The sequence below is a fragment of the Gallinula chloropus genome, assembly GCF_964237585.1.
Source record: "Gallinula chloropus genome assembly, chromosome: 7".
NCBI classification, from domain to species: Eukaryota; Metazoa; Chordata; class Aves; order Gruiformes; family Rallidae; genus Gallinula; species Gallinula chloropus.
In genome coordinates this window covers 27,477,560-27,499,081 of record NC_140092.1, presented here as the reverse complement: position 1 = coordinate 27,499,081, position 21,522 = coordinate 27,477,560, and the positions used below count along the sequence as shown (strand labels likewise).

The 21,522-nt window shown below is 40.8% G+C and overlaps 1 protein-coding gene across 3 annotated transcripts in view; it reads right to left on the bottom strand.

Annotated features, from left to right (window-relative positions):
* Positions 1 to 2,794: 2,794 nt before the first annotated feature.
* LRBA (LPS responsive beige-like anchor protein) overlaps positions 2,795 to 21,522 on the bottom strand; it is a gene marked incomplete at its 5' end in the record, with an annotated part of 423,662 nt that continues 404,934 nt past the window's right edge. For all 3 annotated transcript variants that reach the window (XM_084266649.1, XM_084266650.1, XM_084266651.1), the window contains 4 exons: positions 2,795 to 3,219; positions 5,507 to 5,658; positions 14,315 to 14,529; positions 15,721 to 15,822. In XM_084266649.1, the coding sequence (XP_084122775.1) occupies positions 3,129 to 3,219; positions 5,507 to 5,658; positions 14,315 to 14,529; positions 15,721 to 15,822 (560 nt within the window). In that variant the 3' untranslated portion in view covers positions 2,795 to 3,128. The remainder of the gene's footprint in view (positions 3,220 to 5,506; positions 5,659 to 14,314; positions 14,530 to 15,720; positions 15,823 to 21,522) is intronic.

The following is a 21,522-nucleotide window of genomic DNA, read 5'->3' as shown; positions in this document are numbered from 1 at the left end:
TGGGTGTCTCCCTCTTCTCCCAAGTAAAGAGCGATAGAATAAGTACTGGACTCAACTTGTGCCAATGAAGGTTTTTTCTGGGTATTATGAAAAAAATTTCTTCACTGTAAGGGTTATTGAGCATTGGAACAGGCTGCCCAGGGAAGTGGTTGAGTCACCACTTCATTTACCTTTGCTTGCAGTAACCTCACTGTGTGAACTTTCTTCAGAGAAACTACCACTCTGATCACACCATCATCTCTTGCCAGATCCTAGAGCATTTGCATCAGCAATCTTCACAGAACAGAAGGGATTTCAAGCTACTTGGATCAAGTATTTCCTACAAACCAAACCTGCAGTACTGCAGCTGACCAGCCTGGCTCTCCCAAGCATACAGCTCTGCTTTCTAGAGTACCTGCCATAAACACCATGTCCATCTGACCTTACCAGAACAGAAGACAGCCTGGATTGCCAAGTTTAAAAAATGCTGTTCATAAATACTCCCTTAAAAGCTGAGATTGTAGGTGCAAGCCTGGCCTGCCAGGTGGAGGGTTGCATATGGCCTACTCACCAAAGCCACCAGGAAAGCAGTCCGGAATAGAGAAGACTTGCTCACGGAGCAGAAGGTGAAGATGTCCTTTTCCACAGAAGGGGATGATGTCCTTTTCCACAGATAGGATGCAGTGCTTGCAGTGTGCAAAACGCTGTGCTGTACTGCTGCTGCTTCCCTGAGGAGTGCTTGATACCATCATGCAGCTGCCCATCGGCACGCACCGGCTGGACACAACTCAGATACGGTCATGCTTTCAGTTTGGGAAAGCATGTCACAATCAGTAGTGCCTTTTCTAGAAGAAGCAATCTACCAAATCAACTCCTCATGAAACATGTTGGCTCAAAGATCAGAAACTATTGGTTGAACAATCACAGTTTCCCAAGTCAGCAGGAGATTATAAAGAGGAGACTTCCAGGATTTCCATCTGGCAAAATACATCTGGTTTTGGGTTTTTCACCTCCCCCACCTGGCCTAGGAAACCCGCCCCTGGCTGGAGACAACAGCAAACTGCATCTCAAGAGCTTACCCCTTTCCCCAAAAAAATCCTCTGATAGAAGGCTCTGAATGTTGCTGAACTTAAGGAAGTGTCAGGTACAAGTTTTGGTATGAAATGGGCACTTATCACAGACACGACAACTCTAGCTTCCACTTAATCCCATCAGCCTTCTGCTACACAAACTGTGACAATGCCACCATAACATCAGTATAAAACCCTAGAAAGCACAGAAAACTTAGTATTCACTCCATAAATTGAGCCACAGCCTCTCTTTCACAGAATCACAAGGTTGGAACAGACCTTTCAGATCATCGAGTCCAACCGTTCCCTGTCCCATGCTAAACCATATCCCTGAGCACCTCATCTCCCCATCTGTTAAACACACCCAGGGGTGGGGACTCAGCCCCCTCCCTGGGCAGCCTGTGCCACAGCCCCACAACTCTGCCAGGGAAGAACTTTTCCCTCCCATCTGAGCTGACCCTACCCTGGCACAGCTTGAGGCCATTCCCCCTCGTCCCATCTCCTGTCCCCTGGCTGAAGAGACCATCGCCCACCTCTCTGCACCCTCCTTTCAGATCTCTTTCCTCTCCAGTGTGTGCATGTGGAATCACAAGAAGCAAGTACTCCACTGAAGCTCTCAATTAACAAATGCAATTTTATTTCATTTCTTCACTCAAACTGAATTTTTCTCATTCCAAAATCTTTACTGAAAGAGAGGGTAGGTAAACGCTTAGAAAAACCAGGAACTGCTCTAGTAGGCAGCTAGAGAAATGTATGTATCCATACAGATGTGGAATGTAAATTGGAACTCATATAGATCACAACATACAAAGAAGGGTTTCAATGCGACACAGACTTACAAAACAGGAACAGTTCTTTTCACAAGTATTTTCACAGAGTTCTGCACAGCAATCTTGTAGAAAAGTAGATCTGGGCAACACCAAAATAACCTGTTGTTCCTTAGTATAAATTATTTTGAGGTTCCTAAAAGAAAGGAGGTCATTTAAAATGACTGGGCAGGATCTGACCGGGTTTGGTGATATCAAGATATAAAAGATATTGTTGCTATACATAGGAAAAAGGAATATGGCATGTGCTACAGCACTGCAGGGGCTAGTTCTGGGAAGGAAAAGAGAGTCACCTGCAAGTCTAGTGCTTCTGCTGCTGTAGAGGGGCTGCGCACCAGCAAACACCCATGTTGGTGCTTTCACAGTCAAGCAGCAGCAGTATGCTTTGGTACATGGATCTACTTAAAAAAGAAAAACCAAACCTGCCTCTTCTAATTTGAGTTTAAAGTCTTCAAAAACAGGCTTTCTGATTCTGAGGAACAATCCACATTTTGGTGTGCTTCAAAGGAGATGCCAGGTAGAAACTAGAAGGATTCACACTTGATGTAACACAAACTCCATTCCCAATTCCTCCCTCCTAACTGCACAAAACATACAACTAAAAAAACCCAAAACAAACAAAAGAACTAATTGTCTAAGCCTAGAAACATGCTTGAATAGCAAACATGGATGGAAACGATTTGCAAAGTTTAAAATTACATTAACCATAATTTAAATATTACCATTGATTCCCAGAAACTTCAGTGCTGATGTAGTACAATCATTTGGAAAAGTACAAGACAAAAGTGTGGTACAGATAGCGCAGATTAAAGTTCCCCAAACACCATCACTCATTTCCATTATGCTAAAAATCATATATTCCTCAAGGTTATAGGTGAAGCTTCAGATGGAAAAATCCATTTCTTCATAATGTAGCTAGAATATGGGTTGTAACTGGTTTTACTTTAGGTTTCTTTTACATATAGGGATCAAAATAGACTTCTCATTATGACTAAAAATATAGATTTTTTTTTTAACTACAGAACCCAGCAGCCATTTTTCTGCTTCTTTGCCCTTCCCCAAAAAAAGTCAAGCAAAGTCTACAAAAATAGCAATTAACTTTAAAAAATAGGTTGCTTCTTCCAGCAAATTTAAGTTACATTCAGATGTAATAGAGCTATTTATAAGGAACAATGTTGTGGAGGTGTGCTGTGTCCAGCTTCCTTCTGACAACAGCTGCCTACGTCAGTGCTCATCTTGGTCTCGGTGAAGATCAGTATCTGGTTTGATACTCGTGGTGCCAACGATTGAAATCGTTGTAGAACACCACTATGCTTCCAGATGCCATGCCAGTCATTATACACCTATGGAAAGAATAAGACCACATTTGTTAGGGAACCACCTCACACATTCAGATCTGAGCCAACACACCGAAGAGTTACATCAATTATAGGCATGAGAACCTGTGGTAACAACCAATTTCCACCGAAGACAGCTAGAAGTGCTCCACATACCAGAAAAGTTGGGCTTTGGGTACTTCCATCTTGGGCTTCCAAGGCCCCCAGCAAGCTGGATTTAAATAAAACTGCCATCTGCACTACCTCTGACAGATGTATGGATCACAAGGGACACGTAACACCATGCAACACCTTGGTATGGGTCGGCCTGAAGCTACAAGTGTGAGTTAGACAAGAGAATTGTTTACCAGCATCGTTGTCTGGCAAGGCTGCTTCAGATTTCCTGTGATTATTTCTTGGCTTGGTGGGTTCTTGGAGGGATATTGGAGTGGGGTGTTGGAGTAGGATATTGGAGTGGGATATTGCCCTATGACTAGAGATCATTTAGATCTGTTTGAGAAGCTGTGACCTTGACATGGTGCACAATTACAAGAGTTTCTGCATCATCTTTTCTATTGTCTCATGCTAAAGTTTTATGACAATTAGAAGTATCAGAACACATAAAATTCCATCATTTTAGGGAAAAAGCCTCAGAATTTAACCAACAAAAAATTCAGACTAAAAAGCTGTAATTTCCCCTTCAAAACAAAGACTAAATATGAGATCGTAAAAAATGTTACTTTTTGATAGTATCACATGATTTCATTTCAAAGGCACCATTTTGATTGGTTTTGCAAAATGCAAGTTGAATGTTTGATTGAAGTCCACAGAATTTTCTGACTTGGATCTTTTCAAGTTTATTTAATATAAGTTTTAGAAATGTAGTCCTGGTAAAACCATGCAGTATGGACTTGAGCCACCAATCCATATCTGCAGCCCAGAAGGCCAATCACATCCTGGGCTGCATCAAAAGTCTGGCCAGCAGATCAAGAGAGGGGATTCTGCCCCTCTGCTTTGGGGAGATCTCACCTGCAGTGCTGGGTCCAGCTCTGAAGCCCTCAGCACAAGAAGGACATGGACCTGTTGGAGCAGGTCCAGAGGAGGCCACAAAAACGACCCAAGGGCTGGAGCAGCTCTGCTGTGAAGCCAGGCTGGGAGAGTTGGGCTGGTTCAGCCTGGAGAAGAGACGGCTCCAGGAGGACCTTAGAGCAGCCTTCCAGTCCCTGAAAGGTGCCTACAGGAAAGCTGTGGAAGAACTGTTCCCGGGGGCATGGAGTGACAGGACAAGGCTGGATGGTTGTAAACTAGCAAAGGGGAGATTTACATTGTATATCAGGAAAAAGTTCTTCAATTCAAGGGTGGTGAGACACTGGAACAGGTTGCCCAGAGAGCTGGTGGAGGCCCCATCCCTGGAGACATTCAAGGTCAGGCTTGATGGGGCTCTAGTGAAGATGTGCCCTGCTCACTGCAGGGGGGTTGGACTAGGTGACCTCTAAGGGTCTCTTCCAACCTTACACATTCTATGATACTGTGATTCTATGACTCCAGTAAGTGGAAGGTTAAGAGCCTCAGCAATATGTATAATGTAGACATTCCTAAGGGATTTAGGAGCCAAATCTGCTTGAAAAGTACACAGGAACTCCACTGAGCAAATACACCCAAGCAAACAAAATTCTAGCCCACAAGCTAAATGGTACAAATGAAATGCTAAACATCCATCTTCTAAACAAACAACATTGAAGGACTTTTAAATACAGCTGTGTTGGAAAGTGTGATGTAAAAATGCAGTAACAATATTAACTGATTGCCTTCAGCAGACCAAATCAAGGAGGGTTGTTCTTTATGTGGGTAAAATAACTTCTCTAGCAATTAAAATTAATATTTGCAGAGTGTGGAAGGAATCTTATTGTGCAACTACTTTAACTGGTTCATTTTTAACACAAGAGGTCTGGAATTAGGCATGTGATTTGCATCATAAGGGAAAGCAGCAACATGAAAAGCACATGTGCAACCTTCCACCTCCACGTGACCCACACTGCTCATTGGTACAGGCCAATAACTCAACCTATCTTGAAAGCATGCCAAAGTAAGATTTCCTGAATCCCTCTTCATTCCCCAAAGAGCTGAAATCCTGAAAGAGATTATCTGCCCTAAATATGACATGTTAGAAAGAAACTTGGGCAAGCACAGACTTCACAGTATAATCACCAGGATACGTGATCCATGGAAAATTAAAATCAGAAGAAAATCAAAAATGCAATTTAAATTATAAGTTCTCTGAAATTCTGGTCTCTAGACAAGACTTTGCTCTAACCTTTGGTCATATGACAGGGCCATGGATCGGATTCCAGCATCACACCCCGGGTAAGCGAAAAGCCGCTTGAGGTCCCACATCTGCCACACCATGACAACTCCGTTGTCTCCACCTGTCAGCAGATACTGTCCATCTCGACTCAGCTGGATTGCCTGAAGAGAAATCACATGGATGTTTGTCAGATTAATACGTGTTCTATCCCCCTTCTCCCCTCTTTATCCCTTTTATCCTCCCCCTCTTTTAGTTTCACAGAAACACTTCGTATTGACAGCTGAATGTCTAGGGAGACTCAGTATTAACACAAGCTTTTGGGAAGCAACATTATCATTACCTTATTCTGCCCAGCAACAGAATTGATGTTATTAACCACAAATCTCTTTTAAACATTAGACGTCACTAGTAAAGTTTTACCTCACCTGTGATTTATTCCAGAGATCTGAGGTCAACTGAAGAAATGTACTCTTCTAATTAGCTAGATTTACAAGATCCAGCAGTACTGGCATTAAAATAGAGTACCTGACATTCCCCCAAGAGTCTTTAGTACAGGTCTAGAAGAAGCTATTCCTTCTTTTCTCTCTGGCAAAAGGCTGGATGATGGAGGGAACTGAAACATTACACAAATTACTGGAATTTAGACCAGTGGTTTTAGATTCCTGCTCTGGATTAATAAGATAATCATAGAATGGTCTGGGTTGGAAGGGACTCCAAGGATCATAGAGTTCCAACCCCCCTGCCACAGGCAGGGCCACCAACCTCTAGGCCTGGAGCTACACCAAGGTTGCCCAGGGACCCATCCAACCTGGCCTTCAACACCCCCAGGGACGGGTCATCCACTCTGGGCAGCCCATTCCTTATCACTCTTAATGTGGATAATGTTCCACCTCTCTTAATAAGACTTGATAAAGGTGTTTTCCAACGGAAACAGTTCTATGATTCCTTTCAGCATCTATCATGACGACAGATTCGTTGGCTTATACCTTAATTTCATCACTGGGATTGATGGAAAAATCTATGCAAATCTACATTTGAAATCACAGAACCACAGAATTGTAGGGGTTGGAGAAGACCTCAAGAGATCATCAAGACCAACTCCCAAATCTTTATTTGGGATCCAGATCACAGGGAAAGATGGGATATCGTTGGTTTTCACAGTGAAGACTACTTGAAATAGGAATCTGCAATCCATTGTTATGCTTCTTGTGTTCTCTTGGGAAAATCATGATACAGACTGAGTACCTGGAAGAACAGCAACTTTCCTCAGTTACCTCATGAATCTACAAGATGATATTATCAGATACTAAGATGACTCAAAGTATGAGAAATAGTTCTTAAAATGGTTCTTAAAAGAGGGATTTTGCCAGTTTAAATAAACCAAAACGTGGTTTAAGGGAACTGAACTTCTGCTAAAACAAGTGATAGTCTGTGAGGTCAGACAGACCATGACCCATCTAGGCCAGTGTTGTATCACTGGGAGTGGCAGCAGGAGAAGCTGTGAGGCTGGACTCTCTTCTCCTTTGCTCCCCAGAATTCACAATGACTGGATCAGGAATATCAGAAATTATCAACTCTGTCCACTGCCTTTAGTATCTATTTATGACATGCTGCCCATGAATCTCCTCATCTGTTCTGGTTTATCTGTTTTAAGTGATCCTACTAGTTACAGTGAGTATCCCACAGGTCTCATATTATGGGGTTTCCTGAATAACAGTTCTGCAGTGATCTCATCCATCACCCTCATTACTCTGTAGACCTTCAGGTAACACGCAGCAACACTAGTTCCCAACACCAACCCCTGGAAGACTACATCACTGACTTCTCTCACAGCAATACTTTGATCTCACGTGTCTTTTCACTCTAGATTTTAGCAATTGCTACACTACAGGATTCCTGAAGACTACAAAAATCAATCTGAAAGGAAGACCCTTTCCTGCTGCCTTGCAGAACAGAAACTTAAACAGGAGAGGATACCACGCCCAGATTTCATAGCTTCATCCTCCAGCTGTCTGGGGAAACTGAAGAGTTTTGTAGGGTTTAAAAAAACCACCCCAAAAACCAAACCAAACAAAACAAAAACCAACCCAAAATTAAAAAGTTGAAGGAATTCTGCCATTCAGAATCACACCAGCATGAGCTGCCAGCAAGATCAAGATCCTTAAAACTGCAGTTTGGGCTATTATTAACTCCTGTAAGCCCAAACCTTTTCCTACACTCTCACTTTCATTTTGTTTCCAGATGCCTCTTCTCAGCTCTCTTCTGACATTTTCTCCCCAGCTTGACTTCTGGTTTATCCCTGCTCTTCTCTCTACTTTCATTTTCATATACTATACTTGGCACAGCAACAACCTATCATCCTCTTCCTTTAAGCATGTGGAAGGGTGAGAAACAGCTTTGCTAGTTGTTTGCTGGATGATTTGTTCTTGCCAAAAACAAAAATAAGGAATCTTGATACCAAGAAGCACTATTATTCAGTATTAAACTCCTGATCCTACCTGATCCTTCAGTCCATTGCTCCTACTTCCAATTCCTATTAATCCTTCACTCCTTTCTACCTTTTCTTGTCTCCTCCCAGTTTCTACATTCCCATCTCTACTTCTCTGTTCCTGTCACTCTTGCAAACATCTCTTTCATTCTGTCCTTGGCTCTAATCTAATTTCTGCTCTTTTTTTCTCCTTTGCTTCCCCATCAGTCTTTCCTCTTCCTCACCCAGGACCACTTCATCCCATTTCTTGGCATTTTTGTGCACCTCGCTGTAGGGGATGATTGATTGCAGGGAAAACTCTGCACCCCTGGGCAAGAGATGTTCAGCTTAAAATGCTGATGCTAAGCATCATCTACTGCATGCCTTTAGCTGTTCATGAAACAGCTAAATTTGGGCAGCTTTTTAAGAAAATACAGTTCCTTCACACTAGGACTGGTTAGTGATAAATCTCAGCTCCCTGACCCAAATTCCAAACACACGTGCTCTACAAGAAGATTGATCCACTTTAACTAAAGCAGTGTTGCTGGAAGGCCAGGAAATTGCCTCAAGGTGGTAGTCTACAAGCAAAAATCCACATAAAACATTTAAATTTAAGAAAGGGTAGAAAGAACTGAAGGCAGGATCTTGCAAACATTCTCCCTGCTACAGTCTGCGAGTCTCTACTCTGCCCTGGTCAGGCCCCATCTGGAATACTGTATCCAGTTCAGGGCTCCCAGAACAGAAAAGCCAGGGATCTCCTGGAGAGAGTCCAGCAGAGGCTGCGAAGGGGATGAAGGGCCTGGAGCATCTCCCCTGCAGGGAAAGGCTGAGTGAGCTGGGCCTGTTGAGCCTGGAGAGAAGCAGCCTGAGAGGGGATCTGATCAATGGGGATCAATAGCTGAAGGGTGGCACACAGGGGGACATGGGCAGCCACTTCTCAGTGTCTTTGGGGACAGGACAAGGGCCAATGGCCTCAAGTTGGAGCAGGGGAAGTTCCACCCCAATCTGGGGAAGAACTTCTTCCCAGTGAGGGAGCCCTGGGACAGGCTGCCCAGGGGTGTGGAGTCTCCTTGTCTGGAGAGATTCCAGCCCCGTCTGGACACCGCCCTGTGTGACCTGTCCTAGGGACCCTGCTTTGGCAGGGGGTTGGACCTGATGATCTCTGGAGGTCCCTTCCAGCCCCTATAACTGTGTAATTCTGTGATTCTTCTGGCACTTGCAATCTCTGCTGCTACAGTTTTTCAGTAAGTGAAACTTGTAACACAGTGTGATTTTAAATTCCTCGGGAAAAAGGGAAGTTGTTGGGTTTTAATTTACAGAATTCATCACACACACACACACCCCACAAAAAATGAGAGAAAGGAAAACACCAAAATGTTACACTCATGCAACGTTACAGTGTTTATACTGACTGCTGACAAGCCCAGGAACCAAAATATACAGTCTACATAAGACACTGTTCCATGAACAGCAATAATTGAAGTCAGACACACTGCACATCTGTATGGTTCGTATCACTGTGCTCTGTAGTATGACACCAAACATATCCTTTAAGGACTGTATGATGTGCAACACTTACATTAAGATAGAGCCTCTATATTATAAATTCTGTGTTTACTGCAACAACTCCCAACTGACCAGAATGAATCATATATAAGTCCAGAAAATTGAATACTATAAGGTTAGAGATGAGTATTCTGAGCTGAAGCTTCTTCAGCCCTCCCCCCCCCAAAAATCCCAAAGGTTCCAATCACAACTTGCTTATGTAATTGTTTCCACCAGCCTACAGAAATATGCTAAGCACCTGCCAAAGCACAGCCCATAGGAGCTTGAAAACTCAGTTAGAGATGCTCTTAGAAAACACAGTAAGAATGGGGTGGAAAACAAACTGTGAGAAGACTGAAAATGAGCCAGAACTTGCACGCACCGAGTAGATGGTCATGAGATCTAACGTACCACATACAATTATTAAAAAGATTATTCATTAGAAGCAAAAATCAATATGGGGTGGTTTTCTTCTCTGTCTCCTAAGGGTATTTTCAAATTGCAATGAAGACCGTGACAAATAATTATTTGCTACACTTATAAAATTCAGCTGATGAAAATCCATTAACCTTATGGTCATGGTTCACTTGAATTTTATACTTGAGGCTTTTACTGAAGAAATGCTATATTAAAAGGCAAATTAAAGCCATTAATCTTTAACTCTTCCACTACCTAAAATGCTGTGGGTTTTGTGATCTTTTGATTAAATAAAGGGTAGGGTTTGAGCCCTTACTAATACCTATGCAATTTTACTAAGTCATTGGCTTGTCGTGAGGATGTTGATTTATTTATTTTTATTCTTTATTAATAGATTTCTCTGCCATTTGCCTAAATATATATACACACACACACACGAAGGAATGAATGGAAGGAAAAGGTCACCCTGTCAACGTTTCAGTTTCATGACATGCCCTTCAAGATTTAACAAAGGAAAGGATGCTTTTACTCCCAACTACTCCAACTGGTATGGAAGACAACATGAATCAATTTTACTGGTCTGCTTTTCCCCAGTGTTAGTTTATCTACGATTCTGCCAGGTAAGAAACCGAAACAACTCTGCAAGCAATCTTTCTCACTACATGAGCTTTAGGCTCCCAAATAATCCCCAAAGCACACAATTTCAGCCATGTTCTAAAAGCTGCGTTTTCTAACTTGTGTTTTCTTGGAAAGTCTCAAAACTTTGCACAAATCCCTTTTAACATCTCAGGGTTTTTTCTGTTTTGAAAGGCAGTGCTTTATAACAAGGCAGAGCTGACACTGTGACAGCCCCAGCTTACAGCAGCAGGAGTCTTGTGGGCACTTCCACATTTCAAAACAGACTCAGGAAAGGAAAATAAATTGGTTCCTCTGGGTGAAACAGCATACAGTCTTTGTTCAGGGTAAAATAACTTTACTTCTCAGAACAAGCAGACTATTTAGAGTTAAGTTATTCATTAAGATATCTAAACATTATATGGTAGATGTACTGCGATATGCCTAAGCTCCACTGAGCAATACAGTATTTAAAACAAAAACAGGTGGAAGGCATTGATTACACTCTGAATTTCCCCAGAGCATCTGAAATTTTTCCAGCAGTTTTCTAGCATAAGAATTCAGGAAAGAAAACCAGGATGTTGTTCCAAACACTGCTATTGGAAACAGCTAGCTTTGTCAATAATGTTCTGAAATACCAGTCCGTAATGACATAGGAAAATAGAAAATTCAATCTATGATGAGAAAGAGAAATGTTTCATTGTAGATTCAATGCTTATCATGAAATCATAGAATCATGGAATGGTCTGGGTTGTCAGGGACCCTAAGGATCACAGGGGTCCAACCCCCCTGCCACAGGCAGGGACACCAAGGCCTGGAGTTACACAAGGCTGCCCAGAGCCCCATCCAACCTGGCCTTCAACACCTCCAGGGATGGGGCATCCCCCACCTCTTTGGGCAGCCCATTCCAGCACCTCACCACTCTCTCTGTAAAGAACTTCCCCCTAATATCCAATCTAAACTTTCCTTCATTGAGCTTTAATCCATCCCCCTTGTCCTGCCATTATCTACCCTTTAAAAAAGCTGATTCTCCTCCTGTTTCTCTGCTCCATTCAGGTACTGGAAGGCTGCAATGAAGTCCCCCCACAGCCTTCTCTTCTCCAGGCTGAACAAGTCCAGCTCCCTCAGCCTCTCTCCACAGGGGAGGTGCTCCAGCCCTCTAATCATCCTTGTGGCTCCTCTGAACCCTCTCCAACAGTTCTACATTTTTCTTGCGCTGGGGGCCCCAGCTCTGGACACAGGACTGCAGATGGGGCCTCACGAGGGCAGAGCAGAGAGGGACAATCCCCTCCCTGTCCCTGCTGCCACCCCTCTTCTGATGGAGCCCAGGATACCATTAGTCTTGCGAGCTGCAGGAGCCACTGCTGCCTCATGTGAAGTTTCACATCCACCAAGACACCCAGGTCCTTCTCAGCAGGACTGCTCTCAAGGAGCTCTTCTCCCAGTCTGTATCTATGTCTGGGATTCTTATGACCTCTCCCTTCCCCTTCCTATCCTCCTTGAGCAATACCCAACACCAAGCATTTGTCAGCACAGCCCATGGGTAGGCACTGCTCATTTTAAATGCCCCCCCTTTAATCACGCCGTTGCCACTTGCATTCTAACATGATATAGTGCAGAAGCACTAGGAGAGACGCTGTTGGTTGTTTAAGCGTAAAGCCCAACTGGGACCACTGGGAGAGAAAGAAAACAAACCAAAAACAAACTAAAGCCCAAACCCCTGTACATCTGTAATTCTGGCCCTCCGAGAGCAGAACTTCCATCGCCTCCAGCAACGTTCCTAAAGCTGTGGGTACTGACTGAAACACTACAGAAATTGTTTTAGCCAGCAAGGGATTTCTAGATATTTTACAGATTTGCTGGCCTGGCTGACAACATAATCACAACCCAAAGTGACAGATCATCAACATTATTATTGTACAAAGAGAAAACACTGTGATATATACTCGCTTTATAGAAGGAACTGGGATGAAGGGTAGGCTAAAAAATCTCAAAAGCGTTTGTACAAGGACAGCCAAAGGTGCAATTTCAGAGAACTGCAGAAAGATGAAAACTGAAGCAAGAATCTACTTTAATTTGGGGAAAAAAAATGGCTCAGGACAGAAATATACACATTCCTGCTTCGTTTCCCCAGCCTCAAATCTGCACTTGTGGCTGCCACAGCATCCAAAGATCGAATGCCTTCTCACCCTTGCAGGCAGCACTCTCACTGTGGAAGAGAGACGTATGCAGAGTTATTTCTGCATATTCCACCACAAAACTATCTGATGGTTTGAAAACATAGAGATGCTGGAACAGAGTATAATACACCGCAGAGTTTAGAAGGTTTTAAGTGGAATACATTGAACTACACAGGAGACTTCACTGTTCTGTGTAAATTATAAAATGGAAATAATGAAAATAATGTAAATAATCATAGAATCATAGAATTGTAGGGGTTGGGAGGGACCTCGAGAGATCATCGGGTCCAACCCCTCTACCAAAGCAGGCTCCCTAGGACAGATCACTCAGGTGAGAAATGGTTTAGTGGTGGACATGACAGCGGTAGGCTAATGGTTGGACTTGATGACTGGAAAGGTCTTTTCCAATCAAAAGAATCAAAAATCCAATCCACTCGATAATCCTATGACTCTAAGACCAAAATTCTTTCAAATATATTGACCCATCCTTCCATCTTAAGAATCAATATGAATAGAGACAAGATGAGAACGGGTAGAAATTTAAAAATGCTCACAACTTTGCAAAGCACCTGAATTTTTGAGAGTTTTCAATTCAAGAGAACGTTGGAAATCCCAGCAGCTGGGTTGCTGGAGCTTTTCCATCAGAGTATGAAAATCTGCTATATGTTGCTGTAATACTGCTCTATGCTTACAACAGTCTCATCTTGCTGATGTTAAATAAACAGTTTTTATATAGGAAACACTACTGTGAGGATGACTGAGCATTGACAAAGGTTAGCAAAGGGGACTGTAAAATCTCTATCCTTGGAGACACTCAAAAGCCATCTGGACTTCTTGCTGGGCCACTGGCTTTACATGGCCCTGCTTGAGCAGGGGTGCTGGACCTGATGATCATCAGAGGTCTCTTCCTGATTCTGTGATTCTGTGCCTCTCAAACCATGATTCCCAGCATAGAGACCACAATTTTAGGTAATTCAGATAGCTTGAAAGCTTACCCAGCAACGTGACATTGCTTCATACCTCTGCTGCATTCTGTAACTTTTTAGCAGATATGGTAATGCTAGTTCATTTTTTCCCTTCTCTTTCCCTTTCCTTTCCCATGAAAAAGTGGGAATACTTTTAATTCAAGGCAAGCATTCTTTTGACATTTCTGCTTCATTGCAATATAGTTGGCAGGTTCTGCTCTGCTTCATAGGTACTATTTCATAGGAACTGTCAAAAGACCTGCATTTTGTATCATAAAATAATTTCCACAAAAACTTAAGCTTAAAATGCCTCCTGCATAGTTTTGGACCTGCTCCATGTGTCTTGTAGCTAAAGATGAGAACCTAGCTGCCTGCTCAGCAAATGCCGAGGGGCTAAAGAGCTGAAATACAGACATACGCCTATAAACTTCCTGAAGCTCAGCACAACACATGCTGTCTCAAGCTAAGATGAAGAAATGTGGACAGACACACCAAGAAAAAAGGAAAACCAAAACCCCAAACATTTTTATGACCTGGCTATAGAAGGAGTCTCCACTCAACTCCAACATTAGGAGCTTTTAATGATGCTGGGACTGACAGTCCTTAGCAGACATTGGAGTACACTCACCTTTATCTTGTCATCTGTTTCCATGGTGGCTTGAAGTCTCCCATTCACACTGAAAACACAGAAGAGGCCATTTTCATAATATATGACACAGTGGCCTTCTCTTGAAGCTTGAATAAGTTTTGGTCTCAGACAGTTTTCGGGACCTTCTAATGTTTCCGGACCTTCTAATGTCCTCAGTAGATCTCCATTCATAGAATGTATGAGACATGGTCCTTCTAAAGAGACAAAACAGTATTTCTAGTTAGCAATTCACACCCTTATTTAAAGGTATTATACATAAAAATAATAAATAACGACCTCCCCTTAGGTAATCACTATTATAATAGATTATAATGATTTTTACCCTGTTTAAGCAAATACTCTAGGACTTTAAGAGTGCCAGAGAGTAAAATGTTCAGCTTATCCCTTAAAGGCTTTGAATTAAGGTATTTTAGAGCACCTGCAAAACACCGAGACCTAGGAGATTTTCTTTCAAAACTGGTGTAAGTTAATTTTAAGAGCACAAAAAAACCCTTACTGAATCTTAGTGAGACTTACAAAATACAAAGATGTGGAGCTAAGGGTAATGAATAGGTAGGTACTCATAAAGTTTATATTCTCATATTAAGATATTAACCCATACATGATCCACTAAATATTTGCTTTGGGAAATATTTGGGAAAATACCTGATCTGCATGTATGCCAGAAGCATTCACATGCATAAACCAGAAAGGAACACAGGTAGATGTGGTGAGTACATTCAGCTTTGAAAAGGTTTCTCAGAGTATGTACTTTGGAAACACTATAGCAGAAAAATCCTAATTCTGAGAAAGTACAAGTTTAAAAATAATTGTGGACAGGAAATGCTAAATAATATCCATGGGATTGACCCCATTTACCATTTGCCTGCCAAAAGCAGGTCTTTGAGAATACAAGCATGGCACGTTACAGGCTTTGTAGACAAGCACAAAGAGCCTGAACACAATCACTACAAACTTCACTTTCTAGTTCATATATACTCTTCATCAAACAAGTAATAAAGCACATTCTCTCTCTCCTGAAACTAATTTTGCCTCAGTTTCTGAGACATTGTCCACAATGAACATTCTCTGCCATCCTGGCAGTCAAGAGAAGTATACAACTGTATGCTATATGCAATTACACACTGGATAAACAAACAAAAAGAATAGTAATCAGTAGGCTCTCACAGGGAAAACTGACGTGGTTGCCTCTTCCCATAAATGTCTGAATAATCCTCACTTTTAACATTTATAAAAAAGGTTTCCAATTCCATAGCAACTAAAAAAAAAAGGGTTAGAAATAAAAGCACCATAAAGTTAATGAATTCTGTCACCTCAGACTGTACTGCCTTTTGCACTAAGATCATAGCTTCAGGAACAGAAAGAAATGACAAAAGCTACCTTACCTTTTGAACCACTTATTACCAGGCCAAGTTCAGCACAAATGGTAGCGCAGGTGATCTCATAGTCATGTCCCGTCAAAATAGCTCGAGGAGTTGCAAAATCACCTGCAATGGAAAAACAACGAAAGCAATCCCTGGTTAAAATCTATTCCTAAAACCACTGCTTTCCAACACTGAAGCATCTTCAGTTTCCTTGCCCTTTTGAGTTCATGTTCCTTACAAGTCACTTCTATGCTGCTGTTTGCATATGGTTGTTGTGTGCCCATAGCTGTATGGTACAGCAGCAAAAATTCAGCCTGCACGTTTATGAACACACACTAGTGTGTTCTGTGGTTAAAAAAAAGTGTAGATGAGGCACTTAAGGATATGGTTTAGCACAGGACAGGAACGGTTGGACTCGATGATCTTAACGGTCTTTTCCAAGCTTGTGATTCTCTAATGTAAAAGTCAGGTGTGTAGTAAAACCAAGGAGAAGTTGGAAGCACAGGGATTTGTATTTTCCCTTCCCTCCATCTCTATTTTTTTTGCCTGGAGGAAAAGGTCTAAGACAATTATTAGCTGTTCCTCTAACAGGCAGAAGTAAGTGTAAGGGTCACTGTGATGTACTGAGAGGAGGCACCTACAAGTGCCCAAAGACACAGGATCACAGACTGGTTTGGGTTGGAAAGGACCCCAAAGATCAGCCAGCTCCAACCCCCTGCCATGAGAAGGGGCACCCTCCACTAGCCCAGGCTGCCCAAAAGTTTCATCCATTGAGTGATTTTATTTTAATCCAGTAACAGTGTTGAGACCTCAGACCAACATCTAGTTCCTTGCAAGATGTGGAATATAATTATGTGGACAATAATCAGTACAAATTTCAGATGAGTCTGTAAAATCAAAACACCCAAACCCAACATTAACTACCACTGCTTCCCGTAGGCATTTCCCTGCAACAAGAACAAACTGTGTATTTTTTTAGATTCTCTTTGTAATCAAACATGTATGGATACTGTTAAGAAAATAAATTATACAACTGGCACACTTAAAGGGAAAACAAACATTATTCTCCAGGTCAAGACACAGAAAGGGTAAATAAATGCTCTAAAGCTTTGTCACTTCATGCACAGTCCACGTGCTGGATCACCCTCTTCAAGAGTGCTCGCATTTCATGGAAATCACAATATGACTTCTGTATTACCATGTAATTAGTTCATTCATTCACACTATTTTACAAAGCTGTTCAAGTGTAAAGAATGTACCTTGAGCACTGTTATCATGGGGTTCCAAAAAGGATTAGGGAAGTTTTTAAGCAGCAGGGAAAAATTTTGCTTCACAGTAAATGATGATATGTGAGATACCAACAAGGCAGTTAAGCTGTGGTAAAAATCAAGTGGTTTTTACTTTGAAACCAGGAGATGGTTTTGCAAAGAGATGGAGTAAATACCAGGGCCAATCGACTCCATTGGTTACTGAGGCAGCAATGTTCAAATCACACTTGGGGTTGTTACTTTGCAAAAGATAAAACCAGGATAATGTCAGTAGTTTGTTCATAGAGACTCAACAGTACTAGCAATATTGGTCCTGGAGATCATAGAAATATATCATCTCAGACCCTGCCCATGTATGTCTGTGGAAGAGAAGTGTAGATCTTGCATAAAAAAAAGGGTAGCTTATTCTCCATGTATTGCATTTATACTCCCATCATTTGTAACACCTCCCAGAGTGTTCAGGTAGCCGCCACATTCAAATGGCTTTTTAGAAAAAGTCATAATCTATGAGAAAAATATCAAATCCAGGATTTGACCTTTCAAAATCAGATTTATTCTGCAGTTACTGTTATAAGCCATAATTTATATCCACAATACAAAGTCCTGAAAGGTAAACAAATCAGTTTCTTCTTAGATATATACATATGCACTAAATATCTATGTGCACACGCACACACAGACTTCACATATGTTATTGGCATTTTAAATCTAAAAATGCTTTGGAGCAACGTGTGGGATTGTCCCTAATCTCTTAATAACTAATCATTAAAAGCTATTGCGTTTGTTCCCTATAATGTTTGGCAAAACACACTCAAACCCAGGAAATAGGGCAGACAGTCCAGAAAAACTCCCACCAAATTAGAAGCATAAGGGCAGACGTAATGACCTCTAGGTACTTCTCAGGTGGCTGATCCTACCAACGCTCACAAACCTTTCCTAGAGAAAGTTTGCTCTGTTGAACTTTCCTCACTTAAACTTGGGGCAGGCTGCTTAGAAGATTCATAAATGAACACTACATAGGCAAGCCACAGATTTTGAGGTGTAGGGGAAAACATAGAGGCAACCATAGCAGTCTTATTATCCATTTTAATTTTGCTGACCTGATTCTTTCTCCCTGTTGTCCCCAAGCCATAAAAGAGGAGGCAGCTCTGTGCATTTAAAAGCTCTTGTTAGTCTGTTTTCTTTTGAATAAACTGCCTACGTTAGCAAAATTTGGGGGTTTATTGCTTTCTTCTGGTTTCAGAAATTGCCTTTAACACATACTTGCATAGATCACCGAGGAATTAATCTAATTTCATACAACATATGTTAATGAAACTCTGGAAATCAGAGAAGTTTTAAAAGTAAAATGCCGCAGTGGAGGTAATCAATGTAAGATGTTTGGAGTCAGAAAGACTTACAAGAAGCAATGTCTGAATGAATTATTAGGAGGTGCAGATCAACAAAATCCTTACAGTAAACTTAGTGCTTACAGCACCTCCGTTACTGCAGGCTGTACCTACAACAGGCTGCCAGTAACTACACACATAAAATGTAGGAGAAAAGATTCTTAATACAAGAAGTAGAAAAACTGGGCATGCGTATTTATCACGGTCCACAAAAAAGTCAGATTACTTATAAGGAGCATTCAGAATCTTTTTTAGAATTTAGACCTGACTTCAAATATAGTAAGAGTATAAATCTACAGGTGGCAGGAGGAGTGTTTCATAAATTTTGCTGCTGGCTAAATTACATTCCTTCTAAAGAAACATTTTAATGAAAAAAAAAAAAAAAAAAAAGGAAAACCAGAAGAAATCCAAAGAGCATCTTTAAAGAAATTAGGACTTGAACAAATACTGTAAAAGAGAAGTCCTGTGAAAAGTCAGGCTGACTCCTTTTATAAGAATGTCAAGTATTTAGGGGTTTCCAAGCCTCTGATTTTCCAAATAATGGGGTCAACTTAAAAGCTGGTCGTAGAGCAGAACAGATTTCTTTAAAAGCTTTTAAACTGTTATTGCTTCAGAAGATTGTCATGGTTTTCAATAATGCAAAGAGAAAATTTTATTTTGTTGCTGGTTTAAGGGGCACCACTTCAAACTTTTCTAAATTGTTTTAGGGGAACCAGCTTGCAGACCTTTTGAAAAGCTGGGGAAGTGACTTCAAAGGGAAAAGAGTCTTTGTCCGCTAAGCAGGTTTACGACCACTGATGCAAACCCTAACTAAGGGCTGAAAAGAATATTCAGTGCATCTTTATGGAGATCCTTAAGGAAGATGAACAAGTCAAATGAGATTAAAGATAGTTCAAATCCTAGCACTAATAACCACGACACAACAGTTTTACAGATGTGCTTTTCTCAGCCTGGTATATAATAATATCCTTAGTTCATCGCATTGCTGGATTGCTACTTGAACGCCGTAAGAATCTTAACGCTCCACACACATTGCAACAAATGTGGTCAATGATTTAAGTCACAGGAGGCACATGTAAAGTTATTTTCCAGTAATGGACAGAATGCTTTACCTTTTCAGTAACCATCCTAATTGTTTCAAAAGACCTTTCCTGCATTCCAAGAAAGAATTTCTGCAAAGCTGCCTTCCTACACAAAACAGCATAAAATACCCCTCATCCTTGAGTGACTAAAGTACATTTTAAATAATAAAATTAAAGCTTCAGAAGATAAAAGAAGAGCACATAATATCATGTCAGCTTAAGGCGGTATTTCAGTGAAAAAATGTGAGGCGCTTGGAAACTACGTTTAAAAAGGAACAGCGGGATTACAGCAAAGTCAAAACTTTCTTCTAGCTTAATGACATCCAGAAGAAGCTATGCCTTACTGGATAATAAGAAATTGGTTTGCATTGCTGTGTGTTTCTCTGCTATTTTTTCAGCTTAGGTGATGTTACAAAACAAAACAGGATTGTGACATTTTAAATCCATCAGTAAATTCCTACAACAAATGCTTTCAATATTCTCAGTACTAAGCTGTAAGACCTGAGTCCAACACAGGAACTCACTTACAGAAAAAATACATCCTTAAAAAAGAAATCAAACTTGAGATTGACTGAAAAAAACTTATCTCAAGATGAAATATATGATTTGGATGAAATCCTATTATTTCTGGCTAAGATAATATTATGCAACACATTAAAATATTAGGTATTTGAGCATGTTCCTCTTTATGTTTTACGCTGAGAAGACAGTTAAATATGATGAGTCACAGACTGCCAAACAGTCATTTCTAAATTATTATTCTATGATTGTAGAGGCTGTAGGGCACTTTTAAGTGGCAAATTAATTATGTGATTTTATGTCAAGATAAAATCCAAATTAAATGAAGCATCAGTTAATCTAACTATCTTTTCACCTACTTCTTGCAAAAATAAGTGATGGAGTACTTTCCCAGAAGGATATGTCAACCAAAGTGAATTATGTATGCAAGGAAAGTCTTTAATATAAAAATAATTTTACAAATTTCACCATTTTGGAAGTTGTTTCATATGATAAAAATAAAACAATAAAAGGTATGAAATCAATTTGAGAAGTAGAAATGGACATACAGAACATGTGACATTGGGACAAAAGTGCTGTCAGCAAAAGGTATGTAAATCGAGAAAACTGCTCCAGGTTTTTATGTTGATTATCTAGCAAGTTTCAGAGTTTAATTACATCAAAGTGATGACTGTCACATATTATATATATATACTCGGTGTATTAATGTTAGTTATAGATCACTCGGAAGGAATGTTTAAGTAGCAGGCAGCTGGTTACAAACTCATTCCTCTGGTGCAGAAAGGACGCTGGATCGTCCCGAAGCGCTACCACACAGCATCACTGAAGTACTCCTAAAACTTCACTTTGAATAATCTTGCCTTTGTAAATATGCATTTTTATGTAACAATGTAATCTTTTCATATTATGTAGGAACTTCATTGTTGTCCAGTTCTTCACGTGACGCTCCACCAGCATTTCCTCTAATTCCTTCAAACTACTTCTCATCTGTTCAGACTTTTTTTTTCTTACAGCTAAAAGTCCAACCTTATGCCTAGATGCAAGTTTTGTTTTGTCAAAAAACACGCTGAGTGTGTATTTTCTGAGAAGGGAACATCTTTGATCAGCACATCCTTCAAGCCTGAAGCAAAATCTATAAAGCTAACACACAGAAGATGCTATAGCACTGTTACTTTTATAAAGAAATAAACACTCTAGATTTACCTTGCAGAATTCAGTTCAGCAAATATAACACAGGAAAGGCTCCAAACACTCTGTCCTACAATCACACTCAGCAACAAGTGACTAAAATTTATTCAGAACTAATATGAGATTTTTCTTACACACCGTGTCGAGCGAACAGGTTCACTACGCTTCCAAAATAAGCACACCGAAGAGAAAAGATTGAACAGGCTTTCATGATTTGGATATTACAATTCAGATTTCAAAAAGTTAATAAACCCCAGCCTCTTTAATTCCTACGCTATGTGCAATGCAAAGCTTTCTGGAACGAGTTCGCCCTTCCTGGGGATTCATCTGCTGGAAGTCCTGGAAGTCATTCAGCAGGACTCCTCCCACTGAATACAG